At 33.5% G+C, this 16,828-nt stretch overlaps 1 protein-coding gene, 1 long non-coding RNA gene and 1 other non-coding gene across 4 annotated transcripts; 1 reads left to right on the forward strand and 2 right to left on the reverse strand.

Annotated features, from left to right (window-relative positions):
- Positions 1-40: 40 nt before the first annotated feature.
- LOC145604155 (organic cation/carnitine transporter 1-like) lies at positions 41-7,455 on the forward strand. Its single transcript, XM_081660104.1, has 3 exons — positions 41-479; positions 5,713-6,507; positions 7,094-7,455. The coding sequence occupies exons 1-3, from the start codon at positions 41-43 to the stop codon at positions 7,453-7,455; spliced, it is 1,596 nt and encodes a 531-aa protein (XP_081516230.1).
- A 638-nt stretch (positions 7,456-8,093) lies between these two features.
- LOC145605829 (uncharacterized) lies at positions 8,094-10,677 on the reverse strand. 2 transcript variants are annotated; one of them, XR_014105146.1, is made up of 4 exons: positions 10,520-10,677; positions 10,345-10,432; positions 9,412-9,762; positions 8,094-8,600 (listed from the first exon to the last, which is right to left on the reverse strand). It is a non-coding gene; the product is annotated as an uncharacterized LOC145605829 (long non-coding RNA). The 2 variants fall into 2 exon arrangements; XR_014105147.1 differs by having other exon boundaries at positions 8,094-8,847.
- Positions 10,678-16,427: 5,750 nt separating this feature from the next.
- Positions 16,428-16,534, reverse strand: LOC145606472 (small nucleolar RNA R71). The gene has a single exon (XR_014105339.1). It is a non-coding gene; the product is annotated as a small nucleolar RNA R71 (small nucleolar RNA).
- Between the last annotated feature and the right edge of the window lie 294 nt (positions 16,535-16,828).

Consider the following 16,828-nt stretch of genomic DNA (forward strand, 5'->3'; position numbering starts at 1 on the left):
ACACAACAAAACACTAAGCAAAACAACCATATATATATATATGGCAGAAGAAAACACTCCTGCTCTCTCTCTGAATGTAGAACCTTCTATAACAAACCAAAACACAATAAATAACATTGCAACAAACACAATAACAGAGCTTACAGTAGAAGAAGTGATTGAAAATTATGTGGGTTCATTCGGATACTCGCAAATAATACAAGCATTTTTGGTATCATTGGCATGGATATTTGATGCTCAGAGTACTCTGGTCACCATCTTCAGCGACGCCGAGCCCGAAAGATGGAGATGCAAGCCAAAACATATGTGTAATGGGTTGCAAAGTGGTAAGGGGATTTCAGTATGTGGGCTTGAACCAGATAGTTGGGTGTGGGAAGGTGGAAGACATAGTACAATATTAGCTGAATGGGGACTTGTTTGTAATCACAAGTTTGTTGCTGCTCTTCCTGCTTCTTGCTTCTTCCTTGGCTCTCTTATAGGTAATTATTTTTTAACCTTTATATCTCTATAATTGTAGGAGGAATTCTTGTTTAAAAAGTGTGTAAATTTTTTACAATGTTCGTTTGAAAAATGACTACCATGTTAATTTAATGATATATATAATACGATCTGTTTGTTTTTTCACGTTATAAATGACTACAATTAGTCTTAAAATATCTAAAATTTAAATATAAATTTTGAAAATTTTAATCCAACATAACATAAATATTTTTTGAGAAACTATAAAATAAGAATAAATATTCCATAAATGAAACAAAAAAATTGATAAATTGATAAATTAAAAAAAATGTTGATGATAATATTTATTACCAGTAATAAAGTATTATAATTAATTACTTGAAAAAAATGTTGGTTATGAATTATATAATCATTAAAACATTATTATAGTCATATTTTAAACGACTGCTGTATCATTTTCAATATATATATATATATATATATATATATATATATATATATATATATATATATATATATATATATTAGAGGATGTGTAAAAGTGTTCCCGTTTTCATTATTAGTAAAATATTGATGTGATATTCATGTATACTTTAGAGTGTGAGGGGACTTTAAATTAGTTCATTTTTAGGTACAAGGTAAGTTTAGAATGGGTGAAATTTATACCTCGTGTTGACAAATGAATTTAAAAATCTGAGGGGCGAGGTGGCCGGGTAATCGGGTATGACTCATATGAGTCGTATCATACCTTTAGATTTCAAATAAAAGATAAAAATTCATATATACATTCTAGTATAAGGTGCACTAAAGATTATTTTTGTATCATCTAATGAATGGATGATTATTTGAGTGATAATCCTGCATTAATATGAGCAAAAAAAATACTTTTGAATGCTCTTTGTTCCTGGGTGTATTTATAAATATCTCATGAAAGAAAATGTTCATTATCATATAATACTAAATAGATGTACAACTTTTAGCCCTATACTCCGTATTAGTTACTCGACCTGATCTCATCATTTCTGATTTCAAACTCATACCACTTTCCAAATTAAACGACTGCTCAATATTATTTTGCTTTATTCTTTACGTACATCAAAAAGAAGTTGGGGAAGTAAATAATTGCATTGTTTTTTTTTTTTTTGGGTGAATAATTGCATTGTAAAATAACTTAGTCGTAGGATAAAGATTTACGTTCAATAATGCATGATATATATGTCTACACTTTGTTATTTCATGGGATAAAGTCACCTTAGTTTATTCTTTTTATATTATTAACCACAAGTGTCTTTGTGATGGAGGGTTCTATTCTCCAAACAAATCACGAATATGTTACGTCTTAGATTAGATATGGTGTCATTTAAAAAAGATAAAGTAACATTCCTAACCACCGCACCCCATCCATCCGAACACCTTTGCATATATAATGCCCTTCGAATTAGAGGGTGTTGGAATATTAGTGCTTCATACAAGTTAGAGTACGTACTATTCTATTGTAGTAATATGAGTTAGTGCAAGTCAATTAGGACTCTTTATTTTTTAGCTAATAATGTTAGTTCCTATTTGTTGGTACGTAAGAGGCACTAGAATCATATTCCACTTCTAGTTGTTCCTCTTTCATATTAGTTTAAGTAATTATTCTTATTAAGACACTTGTATGAAGCATATCTCACTTTTAGTTGTTCCTCTTTCTCATTAGTTTAGTATTTTTTTTTTAAAAAAAAATATATATTTATGGCTTTTATGCTTTAATAATTAATACAAGCTATATATGAAAACAAAAAACTTTTCAAGAAGTGAAATACTAAAAGTGGAGATAAGTTCAATTAATTGATACATGTTTAGTGACTTGATTTTTTTTTGAAAAAACTTAATTTAGATAAAATCTAATACAAAATGCTTTGTCCTAATTTAATTTTAATTATACATAAGAATTGAAGGAAGAGGAGGTAAAAAAGAGGTAAATTTGGCCAAAAATCTATTATTATGTGGTACGTAGAAAATATGAAACTTTTGTATATTAAAAGAAGATAAATAAAAACTAAAAGGTGGCAAATAAATAAGTAAAAAAATAAAAAATAAAAAATAAAGATGGCAAAACTCAACAGACTATACTCCGTATTATACAACCCGGCCGTCGTAATTTAAACGTTTTTCTTAGATAACTTTCATGTAATCACCCCTTCTTCCCGTCAAAAAAAAAAAAAAAAAAAAAAAAAAAAAATCACCCCTTCTTGACTTAAATCCTAACTTCTTAAACCTATCTAAAAGTTTTACATTAATATTAAAATTTCGTTCTTAGGCAATGAAATATAATACCGGGTTATATTTATATAATAATCTATAGTTGAATGATTCAAATCTATTACTTGTATTACTCTGTGGTACGTAAATTTTGGTAGCCAATGAAATTAATTAATAACGGATCAATATGCACGTATGTAATCAGAATAAAAGTTTGAGCTTGCCTAATGATTGCAATCTAGCTAATACTTGCAATTTGAAAAATTAGGTTGTTTTAAGTCCTTTAATTTTAAACTACCTTATAAAACACTTTTTTTGTGAGAAACTCCCTATAAAAAAATTATTGTAAGAAACCATCTTGTAAAAGGGTAAATGTTGTAGGAGACTACCCTTGGTCTAAAAGTCATCGTTGATTTTTATTTTTCGGTATTAACCACGTCGATCACGTGCCAATTAAGAAATAAAGGAGTTGAGGGAAATGGTGAATTAAAAGTCACGTGATTGGCACATGATGTGGTCAACGCCGGAAAATGAAAGTCAATAGTGACTTTCCCATCAATGATAGTCTTTTACAACATTTACCCTTTTATAAGGTAGTTTATTACATTCTTACAAAAAAAAAAAAAAAAAAAAAAAAAAAAAAAAAAATTAAGTAGTTTGTTGCAACATTTTTTTGATTAGGTAGTTGTTCGCAAAAAAAGTGCTTTATAAGGTAGTTTTATACAAAATATCCTTTATTAAATGTAGTAAGAAATTAAAATCTAATAGGAAAAACATACATAACTAGCTTAATCCTTCACTGAAATATCATGGATTCATGGGAGGTGTGACAGTAAGATATATTGTTTAATTTTTTTTTTTTGTTGAATTTTAACAAATTTTAATGGTCAATGCATGCGTTTAATTTATAGTCCATAATAAAGAACGTACATGAAGCGTTCCCATATTGCATGGTAATGAAAAAAAAAAAAAAAAAGGAATAATATGATAGCTCATTTTCACATAGAAAGCATGAAAACTAAATTCCCTTATCTAGAGGTTGCTGATTCTTGATGTAACTATTGCAAATAGTGCCAAGATTTTGACACATCAAGTGTATAATCTTAAATAAATCTATCTGATCTTCCTTTTAAATTGTTGTTTGTTTAAATCATGTCCTTTTCTTCAAGAGTTCAAAAGATGGAACCTCACAACAACTATTTTTATTGAACTTAAATTATTTTTACTTAAAAATTTTAGTGAACTGAAATTATTTTTACTTAACTAAAATTTTTTTTTGCTAAACTGAAATTATTTAAAATGATTTTTTTTTAATTTTTCTTTTTTAAAGTTATTGATGTTACCGAATTGAAATTATTTTCACTGAAGTTAAATTATTTATATTGAACTAAAGTTATTCTTAATGACTTAAATTTTTTTTTTATTTAAAGAATTAATACCATTTTTTCTAATACTAATGTATTTGTAACCTGCACTATCTATGTCAGTTACTAATAACATTTTTTCTACTAATAACTTTTTTTTTTTACTAAATATTATTATTTTAAGGTAAAGTGAATACCCTTCAAGAAAAAAAAAAAAATTAAGGGTTTGTTTGGCATCGTTGTGGTTTTCTGTTTTTTGGTTTTTTGTTTTTTAAAAGTATATTATATATGTCACATAATGAATCAAAAAATATATAGACTTATTAAAATCATGATAATTTTGAAAACTGACAACAAAAAAGTGGAAACACCTTTTTCTTGTTTCCTGTTTTTGGTTTTTGGTTTTCAAAAAAACAGAAAACTGAAAACCAATAATGATGCCAAACAAGGCCTAAGTGAATAGGGTCTTATTCTAAACTTCTTAAGCGTATCAAAGTCTCGAATATTATATTAAAAAAAGCATTAGAGTTGAATTCTAATCAAGGTCCTATATAACTATATCCTCCTAACCCAAAAAAAAAAAAAAAAAAATGTCATTGTCATTCTTTAACGCGTATATTTAGTATGTTTTGGCGTTGCCAATAATAAATTCTCATGTCACACTTTACATATATGGAGACACTTTTGTAGTTCTACATTTGTCTTGGTGGTTATAGATTTAACAATATTCTACCACTAATCCACTGTAGATCCTTTTTGTTAGTTGTACTACTTGTACATTTTTCTTGTTCATAGTTTTTTATAGATTATATATATATATTTTTTTCCACACTTAATTCTTGTGTGTGTGTGTTTTTTTTATTAAATTAAATTTTCTTCCAAAGACCGTACCCACTTATCAAATTCGCGATCATGGTCATCATAACTCATACTCTCTCCATCTTAACTTAACCACACCGCCGCACTGTGTTAAATCACACAAAATTTCTTGCAAAATGATTGATTCCTAGTAACATTTCTTGCAAAATGATTAACATCTTACAATTTGGTGCTAGTAGTAGTTTAATATAATACAACAAAGACAAATATGATTCTTTTTAAGTGACAAAGGGCCGGGTCTAGAAAAAACAAAACAACTCTTAAACAAATCAAAGATAATAACAATAATTTTTGTATTAATAGACCCATGTATTATTTCAGATAAGCTCATACCCCTTCCGTTCCATATTAATTATCTTATTTGGATTAATTAAACATTTCAATGCAAATGAAATCAAATACGTAGTACTTACTTAGCTTTTAGGTAAATATATACTTAAAATAATCATAGAAATGTAAAATCTAGTTAAATTCATCTTGAATCGTAATTTGTATATATCAATGTATTTTTATTTATTTTTTTAATATTTGGTATAATCAACTTTGGCTTGTTTCAAACATAAAAAAATAAATCTATTTTGGCTTCTTATATGTAGAGCAAAGGCATTTGATATCATATTTCAGTACACAAGATTTCCATGTGTTTTTATGTAAATATTCTTGATTTTTTATGTAAATATTCTTGATTTTGTTGTCTACTCTCTTAAAAGGTCCTTTTTCAAAAAGTCGACCATTTAATGCTATATTTTATTAAATTCTAACGCAGGTTCAGCAATATACGGACGTTTAGCTGATTCATTCCTCGGAAGAAAGAAGACCTTAATACTAGCATGCTTGCTAACCGCCATTACCGCACTCCTTACGTCTTTCTCACCAAACATATGGACTTACGCCGTCCTCCGTTTCTTCAACGGTTTAACTCGGTCCGGAATCGGAATCTGTTGTTTAGTCCTTGCAACCGAAGTTGTAGGTCGTAAATGGCGAGGTCAAGTTGGTCAATACGGTTTCCTCTTCTTCACTTTAGGGTTCCTCTCCCTTCCTTTTATAGCATTCTACACAAAATCTTGTTGGAGATCTCTTTACCGGGTTCTTTCGATCGTTGTCTTGGTATACACCATTGGTGTACTCCCTTTTGTCTTAGAATCGCCTCGTTGGCTTCTAATACGAGGAAGGAAAACGGAAGCTCACTCAATATTAACAAAGTTAGCTACTCGAAATGGGAGAACTCTTCCTGCAAACATTCAGCTAACAGACTCGTGTTTTCCTGAAAATGATCCTAGCAAAAATATGAGTTTTTGGCAGTGTAAATGGGCGAGGATAAGGATGATGAAGGCGATGATAGCAGGTTTCGGGGTTGGATTTGTGTATTATGCAGTTCAATTGAACGTCGAAAACTTGAATTTTTCTAAGTATTTGAGTGTTGCAATCAATGCGTTATTGGAGATTCCTGCTGTGTTTATAGGGAGCTTCCTTCTTGCGTTCATGAAACGCCGCCTTTTGCTTTCGTTTTCGTGTTTTCTTGCTGGGGGCTCATGCTTACTTTGCATCATCTTCACCAACGGTATGATTTTATTATATCATTTGCTACATACAAGTATATACTTTGTATATTTTTCTTATAGATTATTGATTAGTACATTACTTCCCTCAATTAATTAATTAAGGTCTTGTTTAAAGTAGAGATTCTGAAATTAATATGTGAACAACAAAAAATATATATTCCATTTCAAAATGAAACTATACAGATATATGTATGCATGATAAGTTGCTAATAATTTACTTGAATATACGTAGTCATGCCATGCATGAATTAAAAAATACTGCATATAACATGTAATAATACCTCTGTTATTGTTTGAGCAATAAAGGGTATTATTTATGAGACATAATATATTACTTTGTTGAACAAAATAATAAACGAATGAATTTGATATACACTTTTTTCTTAGGACATGCAATAATAGTTATTATTGGCACACATGCAAATTTGATAACAAATCTCTAAGAGGTAGTCTTTTAATTTTCCTCAAAAAAAAAAAAAAAAAAAAAAAAAAAAAAAAAAAAAAAAAAAAAAAAGAGGTAGTCTTTTAATATAGGATTGATGTATGATCAAAATCACCAAATGTTTTTTTTTGTAATTTTGGAAGGCAATGGAGGGACTATAGGGAACTGGATACAACTAGGGATTGAAGGAATTGGATTCATGGCTGCATCGGTTGCTTTCGATATTACATTTGTGTACTGCATTGAGCTATTTCCAACAAATGTGAGGAACTTTGCGGTTTCATTGATGCGTCAAGCGTTGGTTCTAGGGGGTGCGGTGGCGCCTTTGTTGGTGGTTCTTGGGCGATTAAGCGCTATGTTTTCATTTATGGTGATTGGGGGATTATCTATTCTAAGTGGATTAGTGAGCTTGTGGCTTCCAGAAACTAAAAATACTCCACTTTTTGACACTTTGGAGCAACAAGAAAAGGAGGAGAAGTTAGGTAGTCATGAAATAAGTTCATAAGATAGACCTAATATAATGTGGTGTTGTACTAATTAATGGCTTTGATAGTGCAAGAGAGATATGAATCAAAGTATATATTATGATCTTGTTTAAAGAAGAAATTGAATGATCTGGTTTAAGGAAGGATTATTTTGTCAGTTGTGCACATACCCTTGAGTCAAACTATCTAACTAATCACTAACCTAAACATATTGGTAAGTTAGCTAAGGGTCATTCTTCCACAAGGACTAAGGGGAATCACCGACAAGTATTTGTAATAAGTTAGGCCGAATTGAGGATTAAAACGAATAAGTTATGAATTAATTAGTTTAAACTAAAGAGATTATGAAAGGAAAGATGGGAGATGGGATTCAATATCTACCAAGCTAATTAATGAATCAACAAACCAACCAATTAAATTAGGTAAAACACAAAAACACTACAACAAATTGACCTTTGTGCCACGTGCAAAATCGTGGCACAATTTAGCCACGGGAATTTTGAAATTTACTCCCGTGGCAAAGAGGCCGTGGCTAGGAATTTGTCACAAGGAAATAGATGTCATGGCAAATTATAATTTTTATGCCACGAGTACTCAAGTGACGAACAAATCCATTTGCCACAAATTTTGATGTGGCTAACAAATTATTTGCCACAAATTTTGATGTGGCTAATAAGCATTGTTGACATAGATATTACCGTGGCTAATAATTGTGTTGCTATAAATATTACCGTGGCTAATAACACTAGTCGAAAAAAAATATATAGGCACTGGTTCAAAACGGCTTAAAGGCACCTGTTATGCAATTTTTTTCACCCAAAATTATCAACAGACATAAAACTAAAACATATTTCATTAATAGCTTGAAAATTTACACTTATCATCCAAAAAAAAAAAAAAAAAAAAAAAAAAAAAAAAAAAAAAAAAAAAACTGTTAAGAGTAACTACAAGTCTACAATAAAAGCGGCAACAATCAGCAAAGCAGAAGCAGTAGCAGTGTGTGGAAAACCGTGGAGCATCTAACACCTTGCTTTCTCCGACCACCCTTGGAGCCACTTCTATTATGAATGCATTCCTCTTCAAATATTTTAGCATATAGTGATATAGCAACGGCTGCATTGCCAGTCCCAAGAAAATATTTTTTTCTACCTCTGCAACAAGTGCCCTGCATGAACAACCAAAAGGTACAATCAGAAGTTCATGTCAAAGACACAACAGATCAAATGTCCTGGCTTTCTTCACTTGATTAGTCGTAGAAAACTACACACCCATCTAAAATCTCACCCTAAACAAACAGAAGAATTTTATTTTTCTTTGATTCATTACTAACTTGAAAGCATATACTATGGATTTCCCTTTTGAACACTGGACAATAGTTATGTGGTAGCAAGCCTCATTGGACCAGAAAGTTCCTATTCAAAAGAATCAAAACAAGGTGTTATGGAGTCACATTGGCTGCTATAGTCCCTTTTTTTAACACAGAACAAAAACATATATTAGAGGCCTAATTGGCCATAAACCAGTTTACAAAAGTTGCAGTCAGATACTTTCTAATGCTACAGTAAGAAAATTTAACACCAGAAGCAATGTGCACATAACCATCACATAAATATTGGACTAAGGTACGAACAGAGTTCTTAACAAACATTAGCTTAAAACTATCAAACATATTATACATATTTGTCACTCGTATTACCGGAAATACACCCATAGGACATCCACATCAACGAACCATGATTCTTTATGAACAGATTATGAAGAAGAACAGCAATATAACAAGAACTTGAAGCGCACACATCAGTTTTATTTTCATAGGCAACCTTAGCTTGTAGGTACAAAGAAAATGATCCTTGTGACCAACCAACATAGACATCCATGAGCAAGATTAATAAATAGGTCAATTTCAGCACTAAAAGAAAGTTACGTTGTTAGAATATTAATTAGATTAACTAAAAAGGATTAACTCATTAACTTACAAAGAGAGGCAGTATATGCTTCAACTTGCATTGCCCCCTTGTGCTCCCATTAATATGATGAAAAGTTTTCTGTTATTTAATCAATTCTTTGCTAATTCAACTCCAATGAGTGCTGCTCCTGCAGCTAATTCGAATGTTGAGCCTGCAATGAGCTTTAGTTACCCGAACATAGGTGGGATTAAGGCTCAGTTTATGGCGATTCTAGGGAATAAGCCGTATCCTTTCCCAATTCCTACCCATGCTGGAGCAGGGCCTCCTTGTAGGGATCCTATCCACAACCAATTTTGTTCTACAACAGCTCTTTCTACTCTTCACAAATGCTTCATCCTTCACAAATGCAGCAACAGCAAGCTGTACGTACATACAAATCCAACAACAAAATCAGCAAAATCAGACATCTCATTACCCAACTAATGACTTTGATAAGGCTAATATACTAATGACACAAATAATATCCCGGTTAATGCAAGTTAAACAACATTTTAAAAGGACATGAGGGGCACTCACCCTTAACCCAAATCTTAACTTTAAAGGGTTCTAAAACATATTAGCAACCAAATTTGATTCAATCATCAAATTAAGCTCATAATTTTTGGTAAAAAGCTCCAATTACATAGTTGCATCCACCAAATTTCATTCAAACATTAAATTAAGCTCAGAATTTTACAGCAACAAAATCAAGTTCCTTATCTTATTAGTACTCATAAGTTCACATCTCCTCTAAATTAACTTATTCCTCATAAAAAAAATTCATTTAAATGAGTTGGTTTCAATATATATTCACTTTTCACCCACAATTCATTTTCTTTCAGAACACATTATAATCAAACTAAGGTCAGAACACATTAAATTGAAGAAATCAAAGCATTCAACATGAAAAATTAGACCAAAAGCCAAACAATAAAGCAAAGCTAAATAACCGGAAACACTAACCTCGAAGTTCTAATTTTTGGTTTGAAATTGTTTGAATTTGCTGTTGCTTGAATTATTGCATGAAAAACCGAAAAATTGGCTCAAAATACTGAGAATAAAAAAAAAATAAAAAATAAAAACTAAATAATTAATTAAATTGAAATTGGATGATGAGAAAAGGAAAGTAAAATCTTACGTTAAAATCTGCTTCAATCGAGGACGTTAGTCTCGGCACGGGCAAGGTTGGAGCAGTGGCAGTTGAGTGCGCTTCAATGGAAACTGAGAGGGAAGGAGGGAGGGAGGGAGATGAGCCGGTTTTGTAGAGAGAACTGTTGAGACTTGAGTGCTCTTCAATTTTTTATTTTTATTTTTTACTTTTAACAAATTACTCCATCCGTTTTTAAATACTTGCTCCATTTCTTTATGCGCGGAATTTTAGGAGAAATTGAGGAAAGTAATAAAATATAGCGATAGTGAGGTTGGTGGAAGAATAAAAAAATGTAAAAAACAAATGTAGTGGAGAAGTTGAAGGAGAGAGTATGAAATTAATAAAATATGATTTATATTAGGTCCACTAAGTGAGAGAAATGAATTAAATATTGTCAAAGCTTTCCAAAGAAGGTAATGGAGCAAGTATTTAAAAACGGCCGAAAAAGAAAAGTAGAGCAAGTATTTAAAAACGGAGGGAGTATTCCGTAAATAATTTGAGAATACTTGTATGCAATAAATTAAAATAAATATAAAAAACAAAAAACTATACGTTTTCTTTTTGACATTTACTCGTTCACTAGTAGTAGTCTTTTTTTTTGACAAAAGATCCTTATAACGAAAAACATTCTTACAACCAAAAACTAACTAAAACAACAAACTAAGTGACAGGAAAACCAAATAAACAGAAAGCTACATCAAAAAAACATCTTCTTTCGCAGGACACTGTAAGAGTCGTCTGTAGCTGACGAAGCTTGCTTACGTTTGCAACCAACCTTAACCCTGCAAAATAAGAAACAGTTAGAAACACGCATTCTGCTACTTGATTTCCGTAAGCCTATAGATGGATAGCGACATAAAGAGGCTGGATGATTCGATGATAGGGACCGCACTGAAAAACGACCATCCCAAGCGAGGTTAAATTAAAATTCAAATGAGGCAAGCCAACTGGATGACTAATCTGGACCGACGGATAAGAAAACTCTGAAGCTATGGGATCAACTAGGAGGGGATCGGAGAATCTTGTTGGATAGGATTTGGATAATCTGTTATCAAGGTATGTGGGGAAACATCTTGATGACTCAAGGAAGGAGATTCCTTGCATTGAAAGGGGCCTCTGCTTCCCAAGATTCATGACCTTGAGGGCCTCCGCCAAGATAGGTTTTGATACCTGAACAACTCAGATAGTAATAAAAGAAAAATAAGCAAAATTATAAAACTGAAGCTCTCTGCCAGAAGCAATATTCCCCAAAGTTTCCGTCGGAATCATCATACAAGACTTACGATTCCGAGAATTAACAAACTTGTGATGACGCTTCTCATCCATAACCGAGCCATCTAAATCATTATTATAAGACGCCAATAGAAAGGATCCAGTAGACGGACAAGCTGGGGATTCACCTAAACACCCCACATTTTGAGTCGGTTGCGCCATGCCCTGTAAAGGGTCCATCTCCATGAGAATCGAAAGAGAGCCGTCCAAAAAAGCACAAGAAGAATTTTCCTTATTCTTCTTAGAGGAAGCAACATCACCAACATCCAAACTCCTTTTCACCTTAGCCCCCGAGTGTAGCAGATTGGGTTTGCACATAGAAGAAAAAGCCTTAACTTCGCACTTAGGCTCTAGGCTCGGGAGTGAACTCACACCACAATTTTCAGTATCTCTACCACAATCCCCTGAAATTTTCGACGGAACCAAAATTCTAACACGATCCAGTTCTCGCGAAATTTTCCGATTAGAAAGATCTAACCGAGAAGCAAGTGACAAGTCATCATAGGCCTGAGATATAACTTCGATGCAGCAATAGCTCGCCGAAATAAATCTTTAATATTATTGCCATCAAACTCAAGCACTAGAGAACAAAGTTGTGAAGCTTGAGAGAAATGATTACTTCGAAGAGCACAGGCAGCCATATTCAAATTTAAGGAAAAGGCAAGGTCCAAGTACAAGGAATTCCCGTCACTAGAAAGGGGCACGACAAAACAGAGGACTTTAACAGCCATATGATATTGCAAATAAGCATTTCCAAAGTCTTGTTGACGGAAATAATTATTACCCGTCTCTTTTAGAGATTGACATAACGGAAGAACTCCATCAGGACTTCTGATATGTTCATTTTATATAGAGATTTACCCCCATCCCTTGGTCGTAATTAGTAGTGTTTTTGGCTCCTTCGAGCCACTTTTATTATTAATTGGTGTTCTCCAGTGTTTTTGTAGTTTTGCTTGAGTTTTGTAGGAATTTGCATACTTGGAGCATTTTCCCGGATTTTCGAGGAGCATCTACGAGCGTTGGAAGGCCACGACCACTCTTGATAGCCCAAAACCGATTAGAAGTATCAAATCGGTGACTAAGGGCTCGATTTTGGAAATACGAGGCAATTGGACCAAGTTAGGAGGCCCAAGGAAGAAGCCACGAGGCCCAAGAAGATCCGCCCGGACCATCAGGGGGCCGCCCGAAGGCGCGCCCGGCCGGGCGGGGCGAGCAGCGAAGAGAAAGCTCTCACGCCCGGTGCACGCGCCCGGCCGGGCGCGAGAAGAGCTTGGAGCAGCAAAGGCGGGCCCGGTCGGGTAGCCTCTTGCCCGACTGGGCGCGTGTGGTTGAGAGGGAGTGATTAAGCTCCGACTAATTATGCTCAGTTTAGGACTCTTGCTTAGTATTAATGTATTTTATTAGGCAAGATTAGGCACTTCTTTTTACTTCTCTACGCTCTAGTATTATTTTCTTCTCTCTCTACTTAGACTTTCTCTCTCTAGACTTTTATTTTCTCTTGTTCCTAAAACTCCATTGTAATTCCGCCGTCTTGGTACGATTTCTCTTTTATTAATCTCAGTATTTTTATTCATTCAATTCCTTATGTCTTGTTTATTTACTTTGTTTTATTTAGCTTTAATCATGTCTGAGTAGTTCTCTTCCTAGGGTTTAGGGGGATCTAATAAATAATATGAAGGGGTAATTTTATGATTGTAAATTGTTAATGCTTAATTGATTTCCTATTGATTGTTTTAATGCTATGCAATTAGATTTGGCCAGGTTTAATTGTATGAGTTTAGCAATATTGATTCGAGATTCGAGAGATGAGAATTAATGTTTAGGCTTAGTTTCAATAGGCAGATTAATTTATAAATGGTTAGGTTGAGGTTCGAGAGATGAGATTTAATACCGGTAAATTAACTCTGTGATTGTAATACGTAGCGAAAGCCCTTTATGATTTGATTAATTAATGCATTGATGATTGATTATTATGTTTTACCCTGGAATATTGTTTATTAGTGAACCTATGCCCTAGGCTTTATTATTATTGATTTCTTCCCTATTTAATCTCCTTACTCGTATCCTTCGTAGTATAGTTTATAATCACAAACATATTGGTTACCTTGATAATTTAGATTATAATAATTAATTAGGAGTAGAAAGACTTGTTTCCCTGTGGATTCGACCCTACTTCCCTATCTGCATAAGCTAGTGGACTTAGGTAATTATTTTTATTAGGTGATACGACTTTAGCCTGTCAAAATTTGGCGGCGTTGCCGAGGAAACGATTTTATTTTTATTTCTAATTGTTTTTGTAGTCTAGATTATTTTTCTTTTGCCTCAAGGGACATTAGTTCTTTGAGTTAGTTCTCATATTTGTCTTTTTAGTTCTTTGTTTATGCCCAGGTGTTCCAGATCAGGTTACATTCCATTCGATCCTGAGATCGAGCGCTCTTTCCATAGACAGAAGAATTTTTATAGGCAGATCCTGGCAGGTTCTGGGAGTAACAATATTCCTAGAAATCCACCATCTAATTCTAGTGATTCGGAGGACCCTTCTGATTCAGAATTAGAGATGACTACACCACCTCCACCTCGCAAGCTTAGCGATTATTCGCAGCCGTCCTTGACGGATTTTCCACATCTTTCTCCTACACCCGATCTCGAGGGAGTCCAGTTCGAGATCAAGCCCCAGTTTATAACGATGATAGAAAGAAAGCAATTCAGTGGAGCTAAGGGTGAAGATCCTAATCTTCACATTGCAGATTTCTGTCAATATTGCAACACTATTAGACAGAATGGGGTAACGCAGAACCAAATCAGGGAGATTCTTTTTCCCTTTTCTTTATGTGGAAAAGCTAAATTGTGGTTCAATGGTTTGAATAGAACTTGTAGACACCTAAAAATGTCTCCCCAAAACCAAACCCGATGATGAGCAACCTTTCACCGCCACTATTGGTCGGGTTCAGTATTTAATCCCGAGAGTGCTTAAAAATCATATTTAATTAAATTCATTTTTTGAACAGTCCATGGATTAGTCTTGATGTTTGGTAAAAGCATAGTTTTAATTTCAGCCCAAAATCTCTTTTATTGTTTTATTATTTTTGGCCCAAACCTTTTATTTATTTCTTTTTACTTATTTTCTAATTTTAGCCCAAATAATAATAAATCAGAAAATGGCCCGAAATTATCAATCGGCACTTAAAATGCTGAACGAAATTAGGGTTAAAAAAATGAATTTAGACAGAAAAACGGACACAAAAACCTCCCGCGTCACGGCAACAGTTAACTGTGACACGGGAAAATCTCCCGTCTGACGGTGGGATTTCCCGTGTCACGGGACACCTGTTGTGACACGGGGGCATTACGTGTCCTTTCTGCGTAAACCCTAACGCGTTTTCTTCCCCGTTTGCTAAAAACATCCCACGTCACTCAAAAATTGCACCGTGTCACGGGAATGGTTCCTGTCTGATGGTGGAACTTCCCGTGTCACGGTACAGTTTACCGTGTCGCGGGATACTTTTTTAGGGTGTTTATCTTTTTAGGATTCCGTGTGTTCCCTCAGCACATTTTTTCTATAAATACCCCCTCATTTCTGATGTACGGGGCATCAATTAACTCTCTCATTTCTCTTCTATGCTCTAGCCTAAACACTAGCCTACCCTTCTCTCTCAAATACCTCCCTTAAGCACTCCAAGGAGTCCGTACTTTACCCGAGGTTCTATCCTCAAACCACGGCGTGAAAGGTAGAACTGTTTGAGGGTTTGGCCCCAAATCAATTCTATTTAATTTAATTTAATTCCATTTTAATTATTGTTTTATTAATTTTCCTTGAAGTTACTAACGCGTTTATTGTTTTTATAGTAGCAAGCAAACAAAATCAAAGTAAGGAATCATGTTCCTTTTATTTCTATTATTTTTCTAACAATTTTATATTGTTGGATTTATTGTTAAATTGCTTCCAATATTAATGTTTATTCTATTATTTATTATGATCACCACATTACATGTTTAAAGGGAATATGTAATTGAATGTCTAATAAGATAATTTGGACAACCGGTTTAGGTTCCTTTAATCTTATTATTAAATCAAAGTGGTCACAAATATTTTAGAATTAAATGTTGCATTAATATTTAACCAATTTAGCTTAATAATAGTTTGGAGCGAATTGAATATTTTGTTTGTATGCCTTTAAGATCGCATGAATACTTTTCACTATAAGAATCGAGTAGAGGCCAATACGGGCGAATGTGACTCCATGACTCACTTCGTACCATCATCCCCGATCCTCCTTTCGTGGTTCCAAACCATATGGAGTTAGTAATCTCATGGATTATGAATGGGGTGTAACCTTCACGGGTCAATCGTTGTTGCCTATCGTTGTCCCTTTTCGTGGTTGCCTTTTATGATTCGTGAACGATTTACAAGTTCCTTAAAAACTTGTTGGCGGCTCCCTACTTTGCTTTGTCCCTAATCGTATATGTCAATTCCCACTTCCTATGAGTGCCAAACATATTCACAACATGCTTTTAACGTAGGCGCACTTCTAACGACGCCTACAGAACTGCATTTGGTATTACTAACTGGGAGACTCTTGCTTTGAATTTCTATAATAAATATTACCCTGCAGAGAAAACAACTTTACTGAGAAGCGCCATTCAGAACTTTGCCCAGAAGCCAGATGAAGCATTATATGAGGCTTGGGAGAGGTTCAAGGATCTGCAGAGGGAGTGTTCCCACCATAACTTGGCAAAGTGGCAGTTAATTCAAGCTTTTTACAACGGATTAGGGAATGCATCTAAGACAATTTTAGAATCCGCATCTAGCGCGCGGTAGATTTATGAATCTTAATGTTGATGATGCAGGTCAGGTTATTGAAGATATGGCGATACATAATTCCCAATATGGGAATACTAGAGGCTATGCAAATAAGGGCAAGCACCATGTTGATTCAGTAACCCTTATGCAAGCTCAGCTCACTTCTATTTGCCAGAAATTAGATAACCTTAGTACCACTATTCCTAATTCTGTTACTAATGTTT

This window comes from Chenopodium album, chromosome 22, assembly GCF_948465745.1.
Source record: "Chenopodium album chromosome 22, dcCheAlbu1.1, whole genome shotgun sequence".
Classification (NCBI taxonomy): domain Eukaryota; kingdom Viridiplantae; phylum Streptophyta; class Magnoliopsida; order Caryophyllales; family Amaranthaceae; genus Chenopodium; species Chenopodium album.